General features: G+C 38.5%; 1 protein-coding gene across 1 annotated transcript; it reads left to right on the top strand.

The window, feature by feature from the left end:
* The first annotated feature begins 18 nt into the window (after nucleotides 1-18).
* On the top strand, nucleotides 19-23,838 carry LOC139975433 (importin-5-like). Its single transcript, XM_071983422.1, has 24 exons — nucleotides 19-241; nucleotides 1,477-1,557; nucleotides 2,330-2,522; nucleotides 3,147-3,249; nucleotides 4,310-4,406; nucleotides 6,988-7,092; nucleotides 7,465-7,590; nucleotides 7,993-8,113; nucleotides 8,582-8,776; nucleotides 9,268-9,392; nucleotides 10,038-10,127; nucleotides 10,750-10,923; nucleotides 11,417-11,635; nucleotides 12,367-12,583; nucleotides 12,750-12,968; nucleotides 13,517-13,689; nucleotides 14,462-14,573; nucleotides 15,590-15,645; nucleotides 16,279-16,401; nucleotides 16,927-17,001; nucleotides 17,798-17,942; nucleotides 18,361-18,595; nucleotides 19,298-19,439; nucleotides 20,188-23,838. Exons 1-24 carry the CDS (start codon nucleotides 164-166, stop codon nucleotides 20,275-20,277), a joined length of 3,294 nt encoding a protein of 1,097 aa, XP_071839523.1. The 5' UTR covers nucleotides 19-163; the 3' UTR covers nucleotides 20,278-23,838.
* Nucleotides 23,839-25,451: the final 1,613 nt, after the last annotated feature.

The following is a 25,451-nucleotide window of genomic DNA, read 5'->3' as shown; positions in this document are numbered from 1 at the left end:
GTTAAAAAAGGTATTTTTCCGGTCCTTATATGACAGTTATATATTTCTTAATATTTTATATTACTGCTGCTAGCATTAACTCTACCGAACACAAAATTGAAGACAGGAAGTTAAGATTGCACTCGGCAACATTGCAAAATATTATTCACAGTAGCACACCGGCATGGCGGAGCAAGAGCAATTCGACAGACTACTTAGTGAACTTCTTTCCGAGAATGGAGACATTAGAAAGAAGGCCGAGGTAGGTGATATATTATTTAAATTTTTAAGGACAATTTCGGTAGGTATGATGCACTTTTATACTCACCCTTTTTGTTTATTGGAAGTTTGCTGTGTCGCAACATCAACTCCAAAAGTTTCGCGCCATCTGTATTTCTACTTCACATGGGTTTCGACCATAACACAGTTTTCCATAGCCGTTAGTATTATACATACACACAGTATTAACTATAGTTCTAGTAGTAGTCGTGATGTTGCTGTTGGCAGTATCGACGTAATTCTGAACGTTACAAATAGCAGTTCTAGTCCAGACTAGTACTGTCATGCTTTGGCCAGTGATATTCCATGTAGGTCACATCAAATTTGCAAGATGGCCTCAACTTTCACTGTTAGTTATTACATGCCCATTTTCCAACTGATTACCCTTTTCATGTCCAAAGAGAGCATTGCACATTAGTAAATGTCAAGAGTAGAAAATCGCCCGACAGGAATTTGCTTTGCACATGACACAGATATGCACAAAAATGTTATGCTGATGATAGTTAATAATGTTATTTATCAAATTTAATGTGAAATGTTTTCCCCTAAAATGGTTTAAACTGCATAGCCGAGCTATATGCTTGGATTTTGCATAAATGCAAAATTTCGCACTATGAACTTTTGAAGTATGATTTGCAGTGTTTCAAACCTGTCATATTATGTACCACGTAAAAAATTAAGTCTTTTGTAGATGTGGTATACATTTGCTCAGTAAGGTACATTGAAAGTTGGTGATGATACATGGCAGCCACTGAAAACAGTTGTAACCATCACACATAACTTCTATGCTGGCTATGCCTTGTAAGTTACAAACATGAAAATTGTGTTTTAACTTGATTTGAATCACCAAAATTGTGCAGACAGAAATATGGCAGTACCATTACTATTTGAAAGCAATAGCCAACTTTCCAATACACATCCTGAATATGCTTTAGCCTAGGCCTAAACACTCCATAGAATGAAAATGTCACTTCATGTGCGAAAAAATTATTCTTGATTTTGCTTAAATATATCAGACTATTGAACCCCAAAGTGAAGCGTTCTTGACCTAAGTTTTGGAGGAATCCTGCTTCCTCAACATTGGAGCATCTGAGCATGATAGTAATATACAATTTGACATCAGGTGCAAAGATATACTGTTTTTACTGTTTTAAAAATTTGAAATTGATGTTTCAAAATGGTTGTGTTCTCATATTTCCATCCATTCCTTTCCCACAGGCAACGTTGGAAAACATCCAACCCCTCAACAAGGCTACCTTTCTGGTGTCGGCATTCACAAATGTCAATCTGCCAACAGAGGTATGGTCAAAATAACTGTTGTTTGGTTTTATGAAACATGCAAACATAGGAACATTATTTGGATTTGATAGACAGATGAGAAATTATTGCTGAAAATATCTAATTTTTGGAACCTCACTAGGTGCAGAAATTTTGCCAGTTGGTCACACTTATGATATCTTATAATGACATTGTGCAGAATTAGATTTAATTTTAATTAATGAAAAAGAATTTGATCAAACATGGTTCTAATCTTTAAAGTTGTAAAGCTAAATGCAAGCTAAATTTGGGAGCAATGCAACTATGCGAGCATATTAACACACAGTGCAAAATGTTTATAAGATATCAAATGTCCACAATAAGACCATACTTGATCAGAGACAAATTATTTTCAAATCAACTTCACTAACGTTGCGAGCGTAGCAAGTTGTGCCTTCCATAGTCTGAAGTTGTAAATTTTATGTCACAACACCATGTGAAGGTGGTGGCGATATTTGAAATTGGAAAGTACGTAGGATTGATCTTGAAGTGGGTGGTCTCACTGGTTGTAGCACTGGCCAAAAGGCTGGAAATTGCAGTCTCATAGTTTGGGGGAAAATGACTGCTAATCTAAGAACATTTTTTTCCACTTACAGGAAGCTCAATTAGAGGAGTGGCTAATGTTTTAGTTCGACGAGTTAGTGTCAACTATGAAAGAGAGGGTGCAGGGCCTATATATGTGCTATGGTGTCTTTCCTTTGATTCATTCTATTTTTAAGTGTCTGGCAACATTTCTGTCTCCTTCTCTGATTAGTGTCGGCAAATGGGAGCTGTCTTGTTTAGGCGACAGATCTTCTCATCCTTTGAGAAATTTTGGCCCGAGCTCCCGAACAACGTACAGGAGAGATGGAAAGGGGAGCTGCTGAGTGCTGTGCAGAAAGAACAGATTGCTCTGGTGCGAAGAAGGATGTGTGACGTTGTAGCTGAACTTGCCAGGAATCTCATAGGTCAGTCTTTAAAATATATCTGCTTTGGAACTTAATTACAGCTTTGTTGTTGAAATTGCTTTTCATTTTTGGGGAAAGTTGGTGACCCATCAAAACTAGACATACATAGACATTGCAGTGAATCAAATTTGCCTGTGGTTCGTTCTCCAGGAAGCAATATTGTTTTTTATTTTTTATATTGCCATTGGTGACCACTTGTAGCCTTCCTAGCAAGTTTGATGAGAAGGCTGAGTTTTAATGTGAATTATTATGATATTTTGGGATGTGGAGGAGTTAAAGGTGGGATGCTAGTGGTAATCTGTGTGGTGGAGGAGGAGGGCATGGGATGAGGGGGGTAGAGCAATATGTTAAATTGACTTCAGGGCATTGTGTATCTGGTCTTGCAAGGCTTAAGTTTTAAGATGCACACCCATTGTGGACACAGAGGAATTGTGTTTCAAATTCGGCTTATAAACTGTACTTCACAAATTTCAACCCTTAATATATCACAGTACTGTTAGTAAATACATGCCAGTCTTGTCCAATGCAGTAGAGTAAGAATGATTTTCTTTCAAGTTTAAATTTGTTATTGCCCTGTAAATGTGAAGTGCTTGCTGAACTAAATTTGTGTCTTTAATTTTCCAGATGACTACGGTACCCAGGGATGGCCCGAGGTGTTGCAATTTCTCTTCACATGTGGATCATCCAATGAAATAGCGCACAAAGAGAGTGCACTCTACCTAATAAAGTTAGTTTCTACTTTTTTAATCATTCTGTTTTCTTCAAGGTTTTGTGAATTGCAGGGATGTGCTCGTGCCGGGCGCAGACTGGCGGCCGCTCTCCGCAGTTCTGAATGCCGCCCAGCACAAACAGTATTTTAAAGTTCCTGACCGGCAATATTTTTGATGATTAATTTAACCATTTTTTTACAATTACCAAGAAATTTGCTCCAGAATAGGACAAAGATAGCACCTTTTGCCATCTAAGCATACTTCATTTGGAACAAATTTCCACCTCATCCCTTAGACCCCCCACCCCGGCACCTGGGTCACACCAACCGCAAAATTCCACCTGGCACTCAAATATTCCTGAGCATATCCCTGGAAGTGTCACTCACATTATCTTGTTTGCTATCCCAATTGGGGGTATTTTTTTTTTCCCTTATTGCATACTGTTTAGTTATTTGGCATGTGTGTATAGGTGTGTATAGGTGTGTATGTGTTGCAAGGTTGTAAACATGATGCCACAGGAAGTCCATTGTATTTGAACTGCATATTTTGGTATATATGGATACAACTTACGGAGTTCAAGAAACCCTGTTGTTTTTTTCAGTCAGTGAAAAGGTCATTTCCTGCCATTACAAGTAAAGTAAAGCTAATAAACATGTTGACTCCAAATGGCAAGTTTAGATGAATGTCATATTAACTGCTGTTATAACTGAAATGTAGCACAGGGTAGCCCTAAGCATATTGGCTTTTTCTGGTTAACAAAATTACCTTTAGAAACTGGCTATGTGAATGCCAACTTTAATTTTCCTGCTGTTGCACATAACCACTGTGGACAATCTTCACCCCTCCCCCGTCCCACCCCTCTCCATACCACCCCTCCCCCATCCCACCCTCCCTCTTTTTGTCTATAGTTTTAGTGCCGCTGGACCTTTCACTTTCCATCGTCAATCTTTGGATTTTTTTTCATTATTACCGTGATTTTTCTATCAAAAAAAAGGATAACCGGGATGCCTCTGTAAAATGGGCCCTGGTGCCTGTATTTTGGGTAAATATTAATAAATCCATATTTTCTCTTTGCAGCTATTTTCCAGGCATCTTTGGTAACAGACAGAGCCATTATCTGGAGGTAATAAGGCAGATGCTTATGCAGTCTCTAGCAGCCGCTAACACTGTCCCGGTGAGTGCAATTAATTACAGAGGTCTTCTGTTTGAATCTGTTCCTTTAATTGTCATATCAATAATGAGATCTGGAACAAAGAATTAGATTTTCTTGGAAGGATAGGAGATACAGGGCTGTTGGGAAACTGAAAAGGGGGTTTATTTTCAAGTTATTAGTAAAAGTTATTAGTGAAAGGGTTTCAAATCATCAGCAGTTATTTGTTGTAGAGTAACCGAAACTACAATGCACGACACTTGTTATGTCTTATCTATATCTTTCATACAAAACTCGGATGAATTGTGTCCAAAAATAATGATATGCGTCTTTTGTTTGGGTCATCTTCTGGAAGCTATTATTTAATGAATGCTGAACATAATCTTTATGTTTCTTTTTCTTTTCTTTGATGAAAAATAGTCATTAAAGTAGATTGACGTGCTTTACAAACTTATAGTGCTTGTAAATTTATTTCACACAAGCTGTATTTTTAGTATGTTGCCTAGCAACAGTCACAGGAGTATATTACATGGAGAGAATGTGTTTTTTAAGGTCATCAGTATATATGCTAGAAAGTCAAATAAATGGTCAACAATGCTCAAGTTTTAGTGAACATGTCATTCCCACTCTCAAAGTAGTAACTTACACTGAGCCAATTTTTTTATTGTAGATTATCCTCAGTGGCTGGGAATAATTTGTAGGTTTGAAGCCTCAAGGAAAATACTTTTGTAAAATGCTAGCAGTTTTTAGCTTAAATTTGAGTCCAATATCGATCTCCTTTAATGTTCAAATCAATCGTCAACATGTGACCCGAGGCATCCAAAAGTTTTGTGACACCTTTTTCTTAGATTGAGCTTAATTTCTGAAAATTGCACTAATGGAATTGATATATTCACTGAGGGATGTAGTTTCTGGCGGCTGATGACACCATTTTAAGTCTGAAGCAATGTCCCATTTTAGTCTCCTTCAGATAAAGCAATGCACTAGTTGTTAGAAGATGTGGGGTGGGGAGGGCCGAGGGGGGCAGGAAAGATAGTGGAAGGCAGGAAGAACCATATTCAGCTTCATAATCTGTCGTAATGACATGCAACCAGCAGCTATTAGGTTCACAAACTGCAGACATCTTGCCACAGTTCCACCATTCTTCATGACAACCTTTTCCCTTAATTGAACTATTTCCTGCCCTATCAATCACTTACACTGTATGTTTGTCTGAGATAGCTTTGTGCGAGCGACTCTATTGGTTAATGAATTTGTCCCGAAGGAAATTCGATCAGCTGTGCTGCTGATCACTGGAAGGACTTTAAAGCAATAGATGGAAAAGATTCATGAATTGTTTACTCCTGGAAACAAGTTTCTATTTTGATTGAGAAAAGAGAACGTTATTGAGAGTGCGGAAAGGTAGTATTTATTTCTGATCACATGAAGCAAAACCGTCGTTACCTATAAACTTTGTATAAACAGCAAAGACTTGTCCGACATCATTTTGGCAGAATATCCCGCAAAGTTTGACAATATTCAAAGACTAAATCTCATAGATGTTCTAAAGTATTTCTCGAAAGTTTTGCTGAAATCTTCGGATGAAGCTGATGTGTACCTTTAACTGGGCTAATCACTTATGAAGGTCAAGTTCAAAGTGTTAGGACATTAATAGTAAATAAAATTAGTGTTTAAGGAAACAAGTAACAAAAGAGAACATAGTCACAGTGGCAGCAAGCTGTAGAGGTACCTCCCACAAAAATACGACAGTACACGTGGTTACGCATTGCAAAAGTGACCAACATTTTTGGTTGTCAACGTACATTGGTGTTCAACTCTTGAGATCATGAACAAAATTCATTTACTATAAAAGATGTTACTCCAAAAACTTGCATGGAAGTGAATTTCATTCATTCGGTATTTTGTTTGGCTATGTATGTGACCTTTTTGTGTCACATCGTCATGACAACCAGATCATGGAATAAATTTTGATGGGAAGGGGAAGGGGGTGGTCATAGATAGTAGAGATCGATTTTCATACCACTAGGCCGATAATATCTACTATCATCCTTTACTCCAAAGAATTTAAATACTTTCACATATCAGACCAAAAGAAAGTGATGGATCTCTCTGATGTCTCATCCTAGAACTGTTACTTAATGGTGATAATTGACTGGTGAAGACAACTTAAAATCCTATTTAGTAGTTGTCGAGGAACTACCATAATGTGATGCAGTCTTGTTCTAACTTCCATGATCATAATATATGTGACATGAACATTGAGTCATGACTGATTAATGAAAGACGTAGACTCTGCTCGGCAGTAGTTTGTCATTCGGTGGTCACAGCATAACCCGAATACAGAGACCATATTCCAGTTTTATTTCATTACAATGCAGGAAGTAACATGGAAATGAAGTACAAACCAATGTGGGTAGCCTAATACATAAACCATGTGAGACATTAGAGCCTAAGCTGTATAATGTACTCTTCCACTCTTAGCCTTCATAGGGGGTAAGCAAACTGTGGTCTGGACCTTCAACGGGGGGTTGTCATGGCTCACACTTGATTTTGTCTAATTTTCTGGTGATAATCATTGTGTGTTCTCTGTGATTTCTCTCGTCAGATCCGAATGATGGCCGCGAGAGCCGCAGTTTCTTTTCTAATATCTCAGGAAGATGCAACAGTTACTCAGAGGATGGGTGGGGACTTTCTTCCAGGAATCTTGCAGGTAAAATTGGCAACAATTGAGTAATGATGTCAACTGAAATGTTCCATATCATAATGCTAAAGATAGTGTTGATCTTTAATATGTCAATAGGGTGGCTATTAATGATAGAAAAAATAGTTACAAAGCACAGTTATGCAGATTTGAAAACCAGAAAAACCAAGTTTTCATGGCAACATGTATAAAATGTCTTCTTTTAATTTTAAGTAGAGATGGACATGTTTCTTCAGTATTTCATAGGAAGCAAAGTTACAAGCTATTGTACATTGTATAACATTCTAAACTATTACAAAAAAATATTGATATTGTAACAAGTAGTTATTTCAAATTGCACATGCTGATGCTTCACATATATATTTTTAATTGCCTTTTTAGGCTATAGTGGAATGTGCTAAGTTACAGGATGACGACAGTCTGCTCAAGTCTTTCATTGAACTGGAGGAAAATTGTCCAAAGATGCTCAGACCTCGTCTCGAAGATGTCTTGAGTCTTGCCCTGGAGGTAAGTCCGCAGAAATGTTTCTTATGCCAAAGTGAAACTCGTGAAGACCCTCTCGCCCATTCCCACCCGTCCCTTCCCTGCCTCTGATGAAATGTTTCATGAGTGCAAATCAATCACTGGATTATGCAGATGTGGGCTTATCATTGCCTAGAATCATTAACTAGAATAGTTAACTCGCTATTAGACTTGCAAAGAGTCTGTGTTAGGAAGTCACACATAAATATACACATTCTACTTAATAATTAAAGTGATCAATGATTTTACCTTCGGGATACTGTTTTTTTTTAAAACAGTTTGAACAATGGTGTGCCAGATGTTATTTTATCTTTTCCTCTAATCGGTTTGCTGTATAATTGACACATTTACACTACATTTGATTGGGGCCTCCTTCTCTTTCCTTAGATCGCTAAGAACACAGACCTAGAAGATTCGTGGCGCCAGCTAGGCCTGGAGATGCTAGTTACTCTCTCCGAGGTTGCCCCGGCGATGCTCCGTAAATTTCCGAGGTTTCTACCAATGATTAGTAAGTTTCTTTGTATATTCCAATCTCAACCATTTGCACAAGAAAACTGGGAACCTGAATCGTCAGGTCGTCAGATCTGAATTTGGTGCAGTTTGGCTAAATATATTTACATAACTGGGTTTAAGTGATAACAAACTCTAGCAAATTTAGTCAGGGAAAATGGACAATTACCCATTTGTCTCTCTGCCAAGATTTAAGTTTTTATATTTTGCCAAAAGTAATACTCAGCAGATAATAATCAAGTATTCAAATTTGGATTAATAATTGTTGAAGTCTCTGAATTTTGTCTCTATAAAGTAATATGATTCCTGTGTAAAAGAAACTGCCATGCAACATTGCCCTGGTATAGCAATTATTTAACCATTTGGCATAGCATATCTTGCAATACGATAATGGACAGGTTAATCCCTGCTCAAGTTTTCTGTCAGAAGGATTGATGTAATCCAATATTCTGCAATTTTTCTGCAGTGAATGAAATGCTTGCTATGATGCTGGACATCGAAGAGGACCCAGAGTGGTCGCTTTCTGACGAGATCGATGACGACGACAACGACAGTAACGCCGTGGCTGGAGAGAGCGCCCTCGATAGGTTTGCCTGCGGGGTGGGCGGTAAAACCATGTTGCCGTACATCATCGAACAGATTCCTCAGTTCTTGCAAAACCGTAAGTACCACTTGAGATTTTGCCGTTCTGGTTTCTTGCCAAAGGAAAGGTCAAGCTATGTTGATTGCTTGTGTGTGTTTGCGTGTGTGTTTAGGTGTGACTCCTTGGCTTATAAACTCCTACCTCGTGTACCTCATTACGTATTGGTTATAAGCTTATAATACTTGGTGTGTTGAAAAGTCATGGTCATTTGAGTTTGGATGAACTTTTACACACACATACACCACACATACACACAGGTGTGTTTTACATTCAGACCGAGGACCCCATTGTTTTTTCCATTGTTCAAATACACGTACCTTAACCTTAACAATACCCCATAACAAAAGAATTCTTTCGAGGACATGGTGATTCTTTAGAAATCACATCCGAGGACCTGGAATTCTTTTGTTCAAGTCCTCGGTTAGAATACAAAACAAGTGCATATATGAAGACAACAACAGCATATTTTTTTTATGAAACTTCCTTCATACTTTGCTCTCCTTCTACAGAGAGTTGGCAGCACAGACATGCGGCCTTGATGGCCATCTCAGCGGTGGGTGAAGGATGCCACAAACAGATGGAGACCGTCTTGGAGCAAGTTGTCGATGCAGTTTTACCTTTCCTTCAAGATCAGGTGAGTAAAATGGTACTTAAAACAAATCAAATGTTAAACATCAACAAACTGTGTAGTCAGACATTTTGTTCCGTTTGTCTCATCAGGCTTTAAAATGATCAGTTTTGCCACAAAAGTAGCCTTTCCCATGAAGATTCCAAACAGTCACTTGTTAGTTAACTGGTACAGTACCCATTTACAGTCCGGTGTTTTGTTTTTTTAAGGAAATGAAGACTTCATTTGACTATCCTTCAGCGTCTGACACAATTGTGATATTTGCTACCAAGAAGAACATAAATTTTGGAGATTTAATCATGCTAATATTTTGTTCCAGTTTTTGTCATCTTACATCCTCCCTGTATCTCTGCTCTCTGGTCATTCTTTTCATTCTCATAAGCCTTTCACCTCAGATGCAAAGCTTATCTCTTTCGACTCGTGAACTGGAGAAAATAATATATTATATGGCCTAGAATCTTGTACCACACAACTCTACCTTATTTTGTTTATCCCACTGAACTACACTACAGCTATTCAGAATTGATGCATGTGTCATGTGATATTTTTATTCTACCACAAGGACTGCTATAAGGCAAAGAATCGCTAAACAAAAGCTGATTAAAAAGTGTGTGACCTTTTTGTTTCCTTTTCAATCACTCTGTTCGACAGCACCCGAGAGTGAGGTATGCAGCATGTAACGCTCTTGGCCAGATGGCAACAGACTTTGCCCCAATCTTTGAGAAGAAATTCCATAACAAGGTACTCTTTCTTATCAAAAGCCTGCCGGAACCAAAAATGTGCCTCTTAATATTACCAATATTGGTTCTGAGAATCTCACAGCGCTCTGGGAATCCCCTTCATTATTTTCTATTTTTTTAATGCCGAGTGGCACCTTTTTTCCTAAGTGTTTTGCAAATTTCGAGCAAATTATGCACATGTCACCTCTCTCATAGACACCTTCTTGTTGATTTGCATTTATTTTGCAATTTTTTTCTGTCACTTTGCATCATAGTTTTGTACATCCACACAACCCTTAGCGTAGACATCAACACAGGAACTTGTAACTCGATAATATCAAAAAGAAATGTTAATTATTGAAAGCTTGGGACTAAAACTCTTCCGTGTCTCGTCTGGTGTGAGTGTGTGTTTATTGATGACTTGCTGGAGGCAGAAGGAATCTATGCGATGGTGATGGCTTGTATGTGTCAAAGTCTGGAAACATTTTAAAACATGATAACTCCAAAATTAAAGCAAGAATTAATCTGTGAATAGTGGTTGAGTGTTCTATGACCGCCGTAACCAATTAATTCCCGATATCAGCAATAATTCTTGCATCGAGGTAGAAGATATTTCCTGACGTTTATTTCACATTTCTTATTAGGTCATTCCGGGTCTGTTGCTCGTCCTCAACGATCACGCTAATCCTCGCGTCCAGGCCCACGCCGGAGCGGCCCTGGTCAACTTTAGCGAAGACTGCCCAAAGACCATCCTCATCTCGTATATAGACACAGTTCTGCCGAAAATTGATGAAATCCTTCAACACAAGATACAGGAGGCGAGTATTTTATTGACAACAATTGTACCCGTCAGACAGCGCCCTCAGCGTGCGTGTCTCACGCTGATGCTAAAGTGTCCCTGGTCCCAGTGGGTTTGTCTCGAGTATATCTCCGGTAATCTCCGGCAATTGTACCAAACCCAGTAGCGAGGGAAATATTTTATGGTGACCTTTTGCACAGCACTTTTCAGATCTCCAGATTTTGTTAGTTTAAAATTTTGTAGATACTGCTGTCGGGTACAACAAGTGTTGTACATAGTTACATATTGTTTAGCATGTCAGTGATGGTTACATAGCATTTTACTATGCGTTACGAGCATTTTACTATGCGTTATGGGATAAATTATTCACTGACATTTCCTGACTATGTCGCAAGTGAAAAAACTAAGGCAATACTTTCACAAAGTGAATGTTAAGTATGCTGATATCTTTTAAATCAGATTCAGAAAATTACTTTTCACAAAGTAATTTCACTTGCCCTCTTCTCACGTAGTTGGTTCAAAAGGGGACCAAGTTGGTCTTGGAGCAGATGGTCACCACCCTGGCTGCGATTGCGGACACCGCCGAAGAGAAGTTCACCAATTACTACGACACATTCATGCCAAACTTAAAATTCATCATGCAGAATGCTACGTCCAAGGAGTTGAGGCTTCTCAGAGGCAAGACGATAGAATGCATCAGCCTGATTGGCCTGGCTGTCGGTACACAGAAGGTAAGGAGGAATGTCGATAATATTCAGGAGCCCAATAGCTTAACATCTCGATCGAGTTAGTAACAGCAAAACTTCTAGCAACTAAAATATGTAGAGTTCTGCCCGGGTGGGAACATTTTTCATGGGTGGTAATGTCATGTCATGCTTACTGATAGTATGAGCTGTATGAATATCTTTAATCTATGAGATAAATGTGAAAGGTATCTTTCTTCCTCCATCTCATACGATGGTCAGAAAGAGAACACTCTTGCATAATTTCGTTTTCGTTAGTATGAGCTGTAAGAATATCCTTTATCTAAGAGATAATTGTTTAAGGTATCTTTTTTTCTCCATCTCATGACATGGACAGAAAAAGCACACTCTTGCGTAATTTCGATTTCGTTAGTATGAGCTGTATTAATATCCTTTATTTACGTGATAAATGTTAATGCAATCTTTTTTTTCTCCATCTCATGAGATGGTCAGAAAGAGAACACTCTTGCGTAATTTTGTTTTCGTTTGTATGAATATCCAATATCTACGAGATAAATGTTAAAAGTATCTCTTTTCTCCACCTAATGAGATGGTCAGAAAGAGAACAATTTCTTTTTCGTTAGTATGTGCTGTAAGAATATCCTTTATCTATGAGATAAATGTTTAAGGTATCTTTTTTCTCCATCTCATGAGACGGTAAAAGAGAGAACACTCTTGCATAATTTCATTTTCTCTCTCCCTTCTAATTACGTAATTAGTTTATGCAAGATGCTAACGACGTGATGCAGTTGCTGCTGAAGTCGCAGACAGATGCCAACGACATGGAGGACGACGACCCACAAATGTCTTACATGATCTCGGCCTGGGCCCGAATGTGCAAGTTATTGGGCCCTAGCTTCCAGCAGTACCTTCCAGTCGTCATGGGCCCATTACTGAAGACAGCCTCAATGAAACCGGGTATCGCCTTCCTCGATGGTGAGTTGGTTTTCATTCGAAAGCCGGAATTCGAATTTGAATTCTGTCAAGCCAGGGATGAAGCTTTGTTTCGTTTTTAACCTCAAAAATGGAATTTCACCGACGTACCGTCGGTTAAGCTTTCCTTCTCGCTACTCTCTTTATTTTACGATTCGTCCCTCTACAGCCGACGACGCCAAGAACATGACGGAGGAAGAGGGGTGGCATTTTGTCAACGTCGGGGAGCAGCATACATTCGGGGTCAACACGGCTGGGCTGGAGGATAAAGCCACCGCATGTCAGATGTTGGTTTGCTATGCAAGAGAACTAAAGGAAGGCTTTGCGGATTACGCAGAGCAGGTCGTTAAAATCATGGTGCCTAATCTAACGTTCTACTATGAAGACAATATCCTTTCCACAAAGGTTAATCTTATCATCAGGCAACATATGTTATGCCCCTTCATCATGCACCCCACCCCCTCCTTCACCTCCAATCAAGGATCATCCCTCCCCCTCCGATAAAATAATTGTAAGCAATTGCACTTGCAAATGTTTTCTTTAAGTTTCTACTACATTAAGATTTTTTTTTTTTTTTTCTTGGATTATTTATTTTTTCTTGGATATTTTTTTTCTAGAAGGTACCATCTAGGAATAGGTGTTGGAATAGAATTGCAGTTTTAAAGAGGTATGGCAGTAAAACTATGGTTTGAAGAGGGGGAGAGAAGGCATGGTGCTAACCTTGGCAGTTACTATGGTCATTACCTTATGTGGTGTTGATTACCTTATGAGGGTGTTGACTATATCAAACCCTACAATCTTCCTCTCTCAATCTCTCTTTTGGCCTGTTTCTTTTCAGTTGTGTAAGACTCAATGTGTATTCTTTCTCGTTTACAAAAATACAACTGCATCGATTACTGATATGCAAATGACATTGTTCCCTTGACAACCGTGCACTTACCAGATTTACTGCGGCAGAGTCACTGCCTCTCCTCTTAGAGTGCGCCAAGATCAAAGGTGAACAGTACCTAGTCCAGATGTGGGCCTACATCTACCCACCGTTACTTAAAGCAATTCAGACAGAACCCGAAGTAGATATACTAGAACAACATATGGAGTCCTTTTCAAAGGTAAATCATATTTGCTGCCTGTTCTTGTCCTCTTGTAGTGTGTGTGTGAATGTGTGCGTGTGTGTGTGCATGTTCTCTCTGTAAAGATGACAACACAAATCGAACAAAACTGATCCATATTTGATTAGTTTATTTGTTTTACTGTTTGACCAAAGCTGGAGGAGTATATGGAAAGTCATGTGACAGTTGAAAGATGTTGCATTCTTATTGAATTTTTGTGGTAAGGGTTTCTGTTCATACACCGCTTGAAAGTCAGCGAGCTTGAATGTGCAAACGCTCAGCAGTTCCTTCCAAGAAGCGGCCAACCAGCTTTGAGAAGTGCAGGATTACATGAATGTGCAGTCTTAATAATTTTGAGTTCAGTCGAGCTTACAACTTTCAAAGACAAACTAAATGACAATTCAGTTTGTAAACTTACTTTGCCATAGTTCCACAGGTTATTCTATGACAGTAACTTTACAGGTCTTCACATATCAATTTTTCCTTATCATATTCCAATTTCTGCCAAAATATTGTGCCCATATTTTAATATGTTAATGACTTGTTACACCAATCCCCCTCTGTCTGTGTGGCATCTTAGAACACAGATTCCTAATGTTCAACTCATCAAAGTGGAGAGTTCCATGAGATAAATAAAAGTTACCAAATATGGTAGGGTCAGGGTTCCATCTGGGATTGGGGGGATGGGGGGAGAGGCAAAACCTTTTATGAGGTCTCGTTGCTTGTGACAATTTTCACATTTCTGTTGTTCCTTTTTGTTTTTTCTCCCTAGTGTGTAGAATTTCTAGGAAGAGGCTGCTTGGATGATGCGAAGATGCAGGACGTAGCTAAAGCCCTCAATGAGATGATGGACACACACTTCAAAAGACAAAACGAAAGACATGGTAGGAAGTTCTTCTAAGTAATGCTTAAAGGCATTGAAGAGACTCGCCCCAAACCGCTTGCGGCCATCTGAAAAGTTAACTTTCTGTTGCTTGCAAGTGACGTTTTGTTCGTGTCACTACGAAATGCAGACAGTAATGAAATGTGATACCTTAAATTGTTATCTTTAGCTGGAAATGAGATGTCCATTGCTGTATTGTTTGTACACTGTGCTGTGGGTATTGACCGCAGCTGTATGTACTAACTGTACACTAGTGTCTAATTACCAACAGTAGCAAGCTGTACATGTATTTTCTGGGATCGATGGTGGTGTTTAACACTTCTGTTACACCTCATTCGAAACTAGGTCAAATTACCGGCATTAGACTTTTTTTTTGGTGCTAGTCTTCACACCCTTTAAAGCAACCTCAAATCAAAATGATCAAAATTAGGTAATAAAGCATTGAGTTATACAAGGTGGATATCTTCCCTCTGTATCCCTTAACCTGCAGTTAAAAGTTTCGATATGAATGCATAAACTTAATGGATAAATAAATATATTTTAAGTAATTAGTCTATCTATTAATTAAGTAAGTAGTCTATTAATCAATCAGTAAGTAAATAAGTAAATGAATAATGAACTGAAAGGTATATCTATAGATGAATTCTCACGAGAGAAGTTATTTTGAGTCCAACCTTTTGCAGTGAACTATGCAACAGTTAGTACATCTGTGGTAGGGTCTATCATTCTTGTGACGGAAAGTAATCGATTAGTCCAATTATGAATGCATCAAGTTTTGGGATCTTACATGCCTTTCCTCAGTGGTTCAAGTACTGTTACATTGCTTAGTTGCAACCACGCAAGTTTTCACGATTGGCTCGCAAACTGATCTCAAAATGTTTTTTTAAGTGTAATATTATTTATAAGCTGCCGTGCCACTTTTGAATCCTCTCTGGAAGGAAATTTGTTTCAAACTGTCTTTGGGAAAAGAATTTCTGGAATTCTTTAACATCCGCAAACTATCTGCTCTGTCGACAGAACAAAGGAAAGACGAAGACTACGACGAAGACGTCGAAGAAAACTTACAAGATGAGGTATGAACTGAAGATGATATACTTATATACTACATTGCTGAGTAACACTAGAGGAAAAAATGAAGAGTTTGACTAACCTTCTTTCAAGTAGATGGTCTAAGATGGTCCCTCTCTTGCACCGATCTTTTTGGTAATCCCTTTAAAACAAGCTCTTCCAAAACATAACTGTATGATCAGAGTTATTGTATCACAAAGTATGTTTTAAGCCAGCGGTCTGCAAACTGTCCACGACCCAGGATCATCCACGGGAACTGGGCCATGACTCACCAGGCCCCAGTCGACCCGATCCCCATCCCTTCAGAATGGATGTGCAGAATACATGAAAACTACCTGGGACCATAGAGCTGACATTTAAAAGGAAAATCATATTCATGGATCTCTTTCTGCAAGCTCCCTTAATCTACAGATCTGATTTTCGCCAAGAATTGTCTTTGGGTGACCCACTTTTTTGTTTTGTTTTTTCAAGTTTGCAGACCCATCATTTTGAATGTAAACATGAAATGATAGCTATTAATGATAGTCAGGCTTTGTGGATCTGAATGTGATATTTACATGCTATATATTTATAAAGACGATATGAGTTTTTTTTATTGTTTTATTCCTACCACCCCCCTTTTTTCGTTTCTTCACTAGGACGACGACGATGTCAAGTTACTGAGCAAGGTGTCTGACGTGATACATTCAGTCCTTGGTACCCAAGCAGAAACAGCTCTACCGATGTTTGAGACGTTGTTGCCTAATATTATCAGACTCTTAGTAAGTTCAATAATTTTGAGGTCCTTCACATTATATTCACTAATGTGTGAAAACAGTAGCTTGCCCTTCAGTGGTGGTGTATTATAGCAATATTAATTTCAAACTTATTCCAGGGGTACCTTCTGTGAAGAGAAACTCCCTCTTTCAGTTACCAAGATATAGCTCAGAAGGAAATGTAGGCATGCAGTTAACATGTTATTCCGGCACTTGGTTGTCCCATCCTTCCTCTTCCCCATCCTACCCCTCCTCCCTCCCCTCCCCCCACACTCCTAGCTGCCTCATACCTCCATACAATGGCTATGTTGTACTTTACTAAAAATATATACTTGATAAAATATTTGCATATATGATTACAGAGAAGGCTATGTGGAGGAGCAACATTACATCATAACAAGCTCCCTCTCTTTAAAATAAAAATCACACCCTCTATCTCACATTGGACTTTTGTCTTATTTGGTTGTCATCATGTTGTGTCGTTGATGTTAGGTATAGAAGTTGTAACTGTTTTGTCTGTTTGTCTTGCAGCCCCAGGATAGACCTTGGACAGACAGACAGTGGGGTCTTTGTATATTTGATGATCTAATAGAATTCACAGGAGCTGTAAGTAATCTTACCAAATATTCCATTCCTTGCTTTTAACACTATATATCAGCAGTACACAGCAGTGTGTCTGTTTCATATCTAGTGTTTTAACGGTGTGTCATACCCACCCTATTGTCAGGTCTCATTCTAGTGTAGAACTATATATGTCTTCTCCCACCATATGTGTGTGGTGATATGTAAGTGTTTTAAGTTTGTACGTACAAAGAGCTTTCCATATCAAGGGTGTCTGATATGTGTCTGGCTTAGACCTCTGGCTTAGTGTCTGGCTTAGACCTGCTTTCATAGTGCTATAAAGTAGTGTTTAAAGGTAGTGCACTATAAAGTAGTGCACTGTTAAGTAGTGTCTTAAACTATTGCACTGTAAGTAGCATCTTAAAGTAGTGTACACTACAGTAGTGCCTCTGTGCACTTCCTCACACTAGCATCTGTTTTTTCCACTAACGTCTGTTTTATCTGGTTTCTCCTCTCTTGTTATACAATATTTTATGCAATATGCATTTTACCAATATTTTTCTTTTTATGTCTGACTGCATATATCATACTATGAACCGTTTTAGGCTTATCTTTAACTAGGTGTGTAGCACTAATATGTTGTGTATGCTAGTGTGTGATGTCTGCGTATTTCCCCAAGTGCTCGTTTAATTGGAAAGTGACATGAATGTTACACATTACTTGGATGTTACGTATCACATGAATGTAACACAGAGCCTGTCAATTCATTGGCTCTGAAAGCATCGCTGAAATTTGTATTTGTATTTTTTTCTACTTCTCAACTTTTCTCTGTGTCGGTCAGCATGCATTCAAATACAAGGATTACTTTCTGGCACCGCTACACCAGTATGTCTGCGACAATAGACCGGAGGTTAGGCAGGCCGCAGCGTATGGCTTTGGAATGCTGGGTAAATATGGTGGACCTGATTTTGCCCCGGCTTGTTCAGGTAGGTTTAAGAGCATTCTGCCAGGTACAACTTTGTCTTTTTATCCATTCTTTTTCCATGTTCATGCAAAGAATCATGATAGATTTCTAAGAAAGATTTTTGAAATTCAGGTTGGTATTTTACTTCGAATCAATGGAATACTCTGGCAGTCTCGTCGTTCAGTCCACTTTTAAATTTAAGTGACATAGACAGAACAAAGATGTTTGGGCCGTAATCCTTAAGCCAATTCCGATGGGCTTCGATTAGGAAGCTAACCACTGTATGTGAGGTCATTATTTTCCGTCAAATGTAAGATCATACATTTCTTCTCTATCTTTTATTTTTCTTTGTTTTTTATAATTTTTTCCCTATTATTTTCATTATCCCTCCAAGTATTTATAATTAAAGCATCTTTTGTTTCTGTTCTCTCCTCTTTCAGGTGGCATCGAGCAACTCTCTGCCGTGGTCGCCTCACCCCAGTCTCGTTCCGAGGAAAACATCAACGCCACGGAGAATGCCATCTCGGCCATCGGTAAAATCCTACAGCATCACGGAGGTCGACTCTCTGTCAACGTGGACGAGGTCTTGCAGCGTTGGTTCTCGTGGCTGCCCGTCTGGGAAGATCGGGAAGAGTGCGGACAGGTCTTCGGTTTTGTCTGCGACCTCATCGAAGGGTGAGTGTCATCTTCTCGGATGTTTCTATCTGCGTGTTTGCTAGACCATAATTTGCCAAAAATATAAACCATAATTGCCAAACATATATATAAACGTGGAAATATTGCAGAGTCTGCAGTGATGCCATGGGTCGGCATTTATTTGGTGGAAGTCCTTATGAATTCTCATCTTTGTTTCCAGACAATCTGAAATGACTGGGTGAAGCAGAAACAGCATAGTTTTACAAGTTGGGCTGTTGGGGGGGGGGGGGGTTTGAAATGTGAGGAAGAATTGAAGGGTGTGGGGGGAGGGAGGTGAAATGTTAGGAGGAATGAAAGGGTGTGGAAATATAGCCCTTGTTTTAAGACATGTGAGCACCCTACCAGTCTTATTCTGTTGCCTGTCTCAAATTCAGTTTTTCCATGCTCAAAACATATGATAATTACATTTCACGCTATTTCGGCGGAACCTCTGACGAAGTACAAAATACTCTCCCAATAGTTACATAATTTTCTTTATTTTCTTGTATTTCTATTTCTTGTGCATCAAATAATTTTGTGATGTTGTAGTTGGAATGTTCTGGAAGTAATGTGGGTTAAAGAGTATCTGAAGATTTCTTGAAAACTTTGTACAATCTGGTTTTGACAAGGTTTTTTTCTTTCTTTCACATGAAATCTTTTGAATGAAAGCTCATCAATTCTTTGTATTTTCTTCCAAACCAGGAATAACGCCGTTATACTAGGGCCTAATAATTCCAACCTGCCGATGGTCTTGGCCGTCTTTGCCGAAACTTTTATCAAGGAGGGACTGAAGGAGGATGAGGAAGTACTGCGTAGGTGCGCCATGATCGTGCGACAAATTATGGTGAGATTCCCATCCTTTGAGATATTCACTAACAATCTCCTGCAAGTTCCAACCCCCCCTCATCCCTCTCCCCCCTCATCCCTCAGCGCCATGATCGTGCGACAAATTATGGTGAGATTCCCATCCTTTGAGATATTCACTAACAATCTCCTGCAAGTTCCAACCCCCCCTCATCCCTCTCCCCCCCCTCATCCCTCCCCCTCCCTTCAAAAGATGGAGTAATAAGCCTCTGAATGTTTGTTGTTCTGTGTTAAGAAGAATTAGAATTTTTGACACACTATTGTTGGAAATACTGTAGAAATCATCAAAGTAACATTAATGTTTTGTGTAAGTATTTTTGATATATTGATATATTGGTTCATGAATATGTCTGTTATTTTTTTTGTTCAATAACCATTACATGTATCATTGTTTTTGGTCACAACTAAATTTTGAACGTTTGAAGCCATCAGTGGTATGCTGTAAGTAAAGTCATCGAATATTTGTGCATTTGTTGTCAAGACATGTTTTGCTGTATTATGGATACATATGTCAAGGATATGTGCCTCCTTTTGTTCATGGACGTAGATTTTCCTTTGGATAAATCCTTAAATTTATACCTAACGTTGATTAAAAAGTCGCGGCGGAACTCTAACGGTCATTCTTTTGGGGAGTAGCGTTATGAGACCAAATAAACTTGGACTTGTTACAATATGCTACACGAGACTTTCACTAATAAATTCCTTTCCGTTCATCTTTGAATTCTCAGAGTAATAGTGAAGTCTGGTCTACCTGTGTGGGTCAGCTCAGTGTGCAACAGCAGCAAGCTCTAGCCGAGGCTCTTCGGCTCGTCTCGTAGAGAGTGAAGACAACATTTTTCAATCAGGGAGAGGTTAGGGGTAAAGAAGAAGCAGATGAAGTGAAGCCTACTCGTGAACCAACCACAGCGAGGAGGGAGGTATATGCAGCGAACAACAGCATTTTGAAAATTCACTGCAATAGCTTAGATAGTTAGTGTAACTTTCCTCTCACTTGAAGAATCTCACAAAGAAAGTAAATGTCACAAAATATTTGAGGACGTTTATATATCCAGGTACATTTTTTTCGGTTAGTTGAATTTTTAATTTTTGTAGAGTGTGTTCATTAATTTTTATCGCGGTTAAGAAGGAAATTTTTCGAAAAATTTTTAACTTTATGCAAGACGACTTGTTTACACATTTTTTTTCTATCATTCATATTCTCATCTTTTGTGACGTACCTACCTTGTATCGATTATCAAAAAAAAAAAAAATTCCTGTGGAAATCATGCTATTCCACAAAGTGCGTTGACCCCTCGAGCCATTTGTTCGGAAATCAGAACGTTGTTGAGGCGTGCGCCCAAAGTAGTAGTGCGGTGGTGATACGGGTCGTGCTCAAGAAATGATTTATTCTTTGTAACGCTGGAATAAACCGCTGGTCACTGTCTGAATTTCCCTTGATAAGTAACAAGAAGTGCTGTTTAAGTTAACATACCATGGACTTGATACCAGTGCTGTAGCAAGTCAGGACTAGAGTCACATTATTTGAAAGTTAAATGACGAGTCTCAAACCCCCCCCCCTCCCCCTCCTTCCCTTTTAGAGATGAATACAGAGACTCGAGACGGTAACTCGACTCAAGTCTGTAAAATTTAAAATTGATGGAAATGACTTGACTCAACCCTGATAAAATAAAAGAGACTTGTTACAACTCTGTTGGAAAGACAGTGTACTTGATTATTTGACCAATACATGGATTAGAAATGAAATATGGATGTGATTACAGCTAATATCACCCTGTCTGCTGCACTTGATGTCCTTGTACGTCACCATGACAACATAAACTTGAAAATTCTTGAAATTTTAACAAAAGTCACAAAGACAACTTTCTTTCTTTTTTTTTTAGAAGTATGCTCTTGTGATAATTTCTCTGGGATCTTGCATGTTGTACATTGAGTGTACTAGATTCTGTGAACAATTATGAAGTGTTTTTTGGGAGCAGGGGGAGGGGGGGCAGATTTTAGGCAAGGAGAAGGAGGAACTAACTGTTGTGAACCTCAATTTTTTTTCTGAGGTGAAAAAAATATCTGTACTTTTCCACCGAAGCAAAAGAGATTTAGGACACTGGTTCTTTGATTTTTGATGAGTCGTAGACGAACATATCCAAGATACTGCAAATGCTGCCCAAGGGAGACTTGTAGTTTCAGGAACCAGGGGCAAAAATGCTGTTTGCAATCTGTCTGGACAAATTGAAGCTAAGGTCTTGTTACTCCCTGTAACCACTTGCATACATCCTGGAATAAAATGTTATTGCTACAGAAAGGCCTCTAATCTGTTTGTCCAAATCTGTTATTGCTTGGTCATGATTCATTCACATTTTATATAACGCCTTTGATTTTGTGGCACCCCATGTGGACATACTTTTCGAGATAACATCAAGCCATTCGAATAGAACTTCCTCTGCGACTGTTCTTGTTGTAGAGTAAACTGTGCAAACCCGAATTGCATTTCTTGATTTGTTGTATAAAATATATATATGTTATCATTTTTCCTTTCTTTTCTTCATCTTTCGGTAAGGAATTTAGCGTGGTCTTTTGCTATATACACCCATAAGTGCAATTAGCATTCGTATGAAAAAAATGCTAGGGTAGTTTGGAATGTAAACAATTTTCTTGGACTTGTTTAATTAAGGTTTTTAAAAATATTTGTGTCATGTAAGTTTTTTTTTCTTTTTACTTGAAGTTTCTTTCTTTCTGCTTTTGCCGACAGCAAAATTTGGAATTTTGATTACAAGTTTTAAAAGTAAATTGTGCTGTTTATTTTAAGTGCACAGACTTATAATGCAAGAACTCGCTTTGTTTTTGAGTGTTATCGATTAATCATTTTGATGCTACGTTTACTCAACCGACAATACGTCTCATGTATTCCTATGATTATGTCTAATATTTTAATGATCTTTATGGTTTCATTTCTTCATCATATTTATGACTGATGGTAGCTGTCTTTCTTTGCTTCACCCCCTTTGTGTTCAGACAGTCACCACCCCATTAATCTGGTCACTCATATCTTCTTTTTTTCATTTTTCCATTTTTCACTTAGATTTCAATAAAAAATAGGTACAAATACTTTGGCTCCAACTGCCTTGTTCATATCCCAACGACTAATTTTAAAAAGAATATATCTCTGTTTACATCACTCATCATCGACATTTACCAATTTTGTTATTAATATTTGAAATATGGATTGGAAGAGGGAGGTTTAAACATGAACGTAGCCATGACTTATGGAAGTGTGTGTAGGGGAGGGGGGGAGGAGAATCTCAGCTCTTGAATAGGCCTGTTTTGGGATGGTGTAAGAAAGTTCTCACCAATGTTTATCTCTGATGAATAAGTTTATCCGCCCTTAAACTTGACCTCAATCTGCAAGATTCTTGGTGTAATTTTTTTTCTTATGAAACTAGAGTTGGATTAAGGCTCTGAGGTTCGTTAAGCTTTAAACTTGTGGGGTATTGGGCAAACTTTTCATTTTATGATCTCAAATGCTTCCATATGGAGTGTGGGGAAGGGGGGGTGGTGGAGGGGGAATAAAGAGTGGAACAAAGGAGGCATTGCTTTTCACCCGATTAACTGATGTTTAAGATGGTATTTCTTTTCTTTCTAGTTTTGATTCTGTTGTATAAAGCTTTTATGAGGTCTGACTGGTAAGGGGTAAAAGGGGGGGGGGAAGGTGGTCAGTTCTTTTGAGAAGGCACTTGGTCACTTTGTTCTTGTATTCACTCTTAGGACATAATAAGGAGTGAGTGGAGTTTTCAGCCTAATTTATTCCGTGCAGAGCAGTGCCTTAACCCCCTGCCATCGAACCAAAAAAAAAGAGAAGAAAAAGTTTATAAATAATGCCGCTAAATTTAAGAGTAAGCTGTTAAGAATGACTACAAATTGAATGTTGTTAGCACCATCTAAAATATATTTTATCTTCTAAGATTTTGCTCGTAGAGAGCATGTGGTGATCATTTCTTTAACTGAGTATGGGTGCAATGAGGGTTTTAGCAGGAGGGTATCCAAGGGGTAACCATAGGGTGCATGAAAAGGTGTTTTTGCAATGGATACCAAAAGACGGAGAGGTTTTAGATGGGGAAAAAAATAACCATCTTCGTTCCACGAGATGTGTCATGTGAACCCGTATTTCAGAAACACTATCCTAAGTTTTATGTTTTTCTTTCTTTAATTTGATATTTTTCGATGCTTATATTTGTCAATTTAGCTTCTTTGCGGAGTAATACGATAATGATGATGTCTCTGTATAGTGTGTACAGCTTGGAATCGCTCTTGTAAGAAATGAGACAAAAAAATAAAATTTTGTCAAGAATATGGCTCTGTACAACTTCGGTAAGGATATGTTATTCATATTTCACTTTGTATTGTGTCCTCATTTTACGTTCTAGGTTTCATATTTGGAGCAGAAACATTTTTTTTGTGGGGGTGGAGGGGGGGGGTGGGGTTTCGCCATGCATTCTTTACATCCAGATCTCATCGCAAAGATATCTATGTAGTATTTCTCCTACCATGAAAGAAAAAACAAAAAATTACATTGAGTTGTGAAGTTAATAATACAGTTGTAGGACATTCATAAACCCAGTTGTAGAAACAGAATGGACTTGAATTAAGTCTTACTGGTTCTTTGTGTGTAGAGGAGGGGTGGAATAAGAAGGAACATGCAAGGGGAAGCGAGGATTGGAACATGAGGCCATCCACAATGACTTGAAATACTCCCTCCGTTGATGCAGATGTATTTCAACCAATGAACTTACCGACTGGATTTGATCCAATTATTACAAGAGTTATGAGCGAATAGAGTGTTGGAAGATGATGCCTAGGCTTCCCCTCCCAACCCGCAATCTCCAATAAACCTCAGCTACAAAAATTGATCCTTTTTACGCGACAATCGTCTAACTTTTTAGAAGGCAGTTGCAACCTACATAATTTTGAATGATGATGACGCCCTCTATTTTGCCGACTGTCGCCCTCTATATCGTGGTTTCATACTGGAAAGGTATATCATATGTGTTCATTTTCATATTATGGTAGAAAATATCCCTTTCACTTTCCAAATACATGCCCCTGCCTTACCTGTATTTCAAATTCACGGTGTTGTCCTTTATAAAATTCTCGATTCAACATTTGCTCTTTTCCTGTATGAACTGTGGTTAGTAAAAGAAAAAAACTCTCACTTGAAGGGTACCGGTCCCTTATTCTTTCTAACTTTACATTAAAACGTTGAAGATCTAATATTACAACTTATTGATGTTAAGAACTACATGAAAGTTCACAGGCGGATATATCTGTCGGTTTTTCCTCGGAAATTCCTAGTGTACCCCACCCCTCCTTTCCCCCACCCAAAGGCTCCCACCCTGCATCCTTGCCCCCTCCTAGTGAATAATGACTTGTCTCTCGTCTTATGCAATATTTACAACTGCACTCTCCAAAGTGCATTATAAAAGCGTCCCGCTTAATTAATTTAACTGCAACTTACCGCCAAAGGAAAAGACAAGGCCGCTGAAAACAATCGCTTGTATAATTATCATCAAAAACATATTGCATTAAATTAATGAAAGGTTAATATAACAAACTTTGAATCATTGATCTTCAGGTTCAAACCGCCAAATATACAATACAGGCTTGGAAAACGTGTCATCGGAGTTTCATCTATTTTTATGCAAACCGATGTATTTTAGTGGAAAACAATTATTTTCAAGAATATTTGTTTATTTAGAAATGTTCGGTGAAATTATTTCTCGTGGCAATTTCCCTTTCCCGGCCCCTCTTTTCCGTCTGGTTTGCCTTCATATTAAAGGAAGATCGGGCCCTGGGCCCGGGTTCATCTAGTCCAATGATAAACCCGGCCCTGCAGCATTTTACTGCTCGAGTCTCAAATACATTATCATTGAGTTGACTATTAACTTTATTTAATTTATCATATAATAACCGTCGTCAATATTTGGGAATAATTTTCAGCAAAGTA

Source organism: Apostichopus japonicus, chromosome 10 (genome assembly GCF_037975245.1).
Source record: "Apostichopus japonicus isolate 1M-3 chromosome 10, ASM3797524v1, whole genome shotgun sequence".
Classification (NCBI taxonomy): domain Eukaryota; kingdom Metazoa; phylum Echinodermata; class Holothuroidea; order Aspidochirotida; family Stichopodidae; genus Apostichopus; species Apostichopus japonicus.
The sequence above is the reverse complement of the archived record's forward strand: the minus strand, read 5'-3'. Positions and strand labels throughout refer to the sequence as shown.

Excerpts from the sequence above, each read along its gene's own strand:
- LOC139975433 (XM_071983422.1), top strand. The coding sequence starts at position 164 with ATGGCGGAGCAAGAGCAATTCGACAGACTACTTAGTGAACTTCTTTCC. Across the intron at positions 8,777-9,267 it reads TCCTCAGTTCTTGCAAAACC|AGAGTTGGCAGCACAGACAT; the intron begins GTAAGTACCACT and ends CTCCTTCTACAG. Across the intron at positions 12,969-13,516 it reads AACGTTCTACTATGAAGACA|TTACCAGATTTACTGCGGCA; the intron begins ATATCCTTTCCA and ends ACAACCGTGCAC.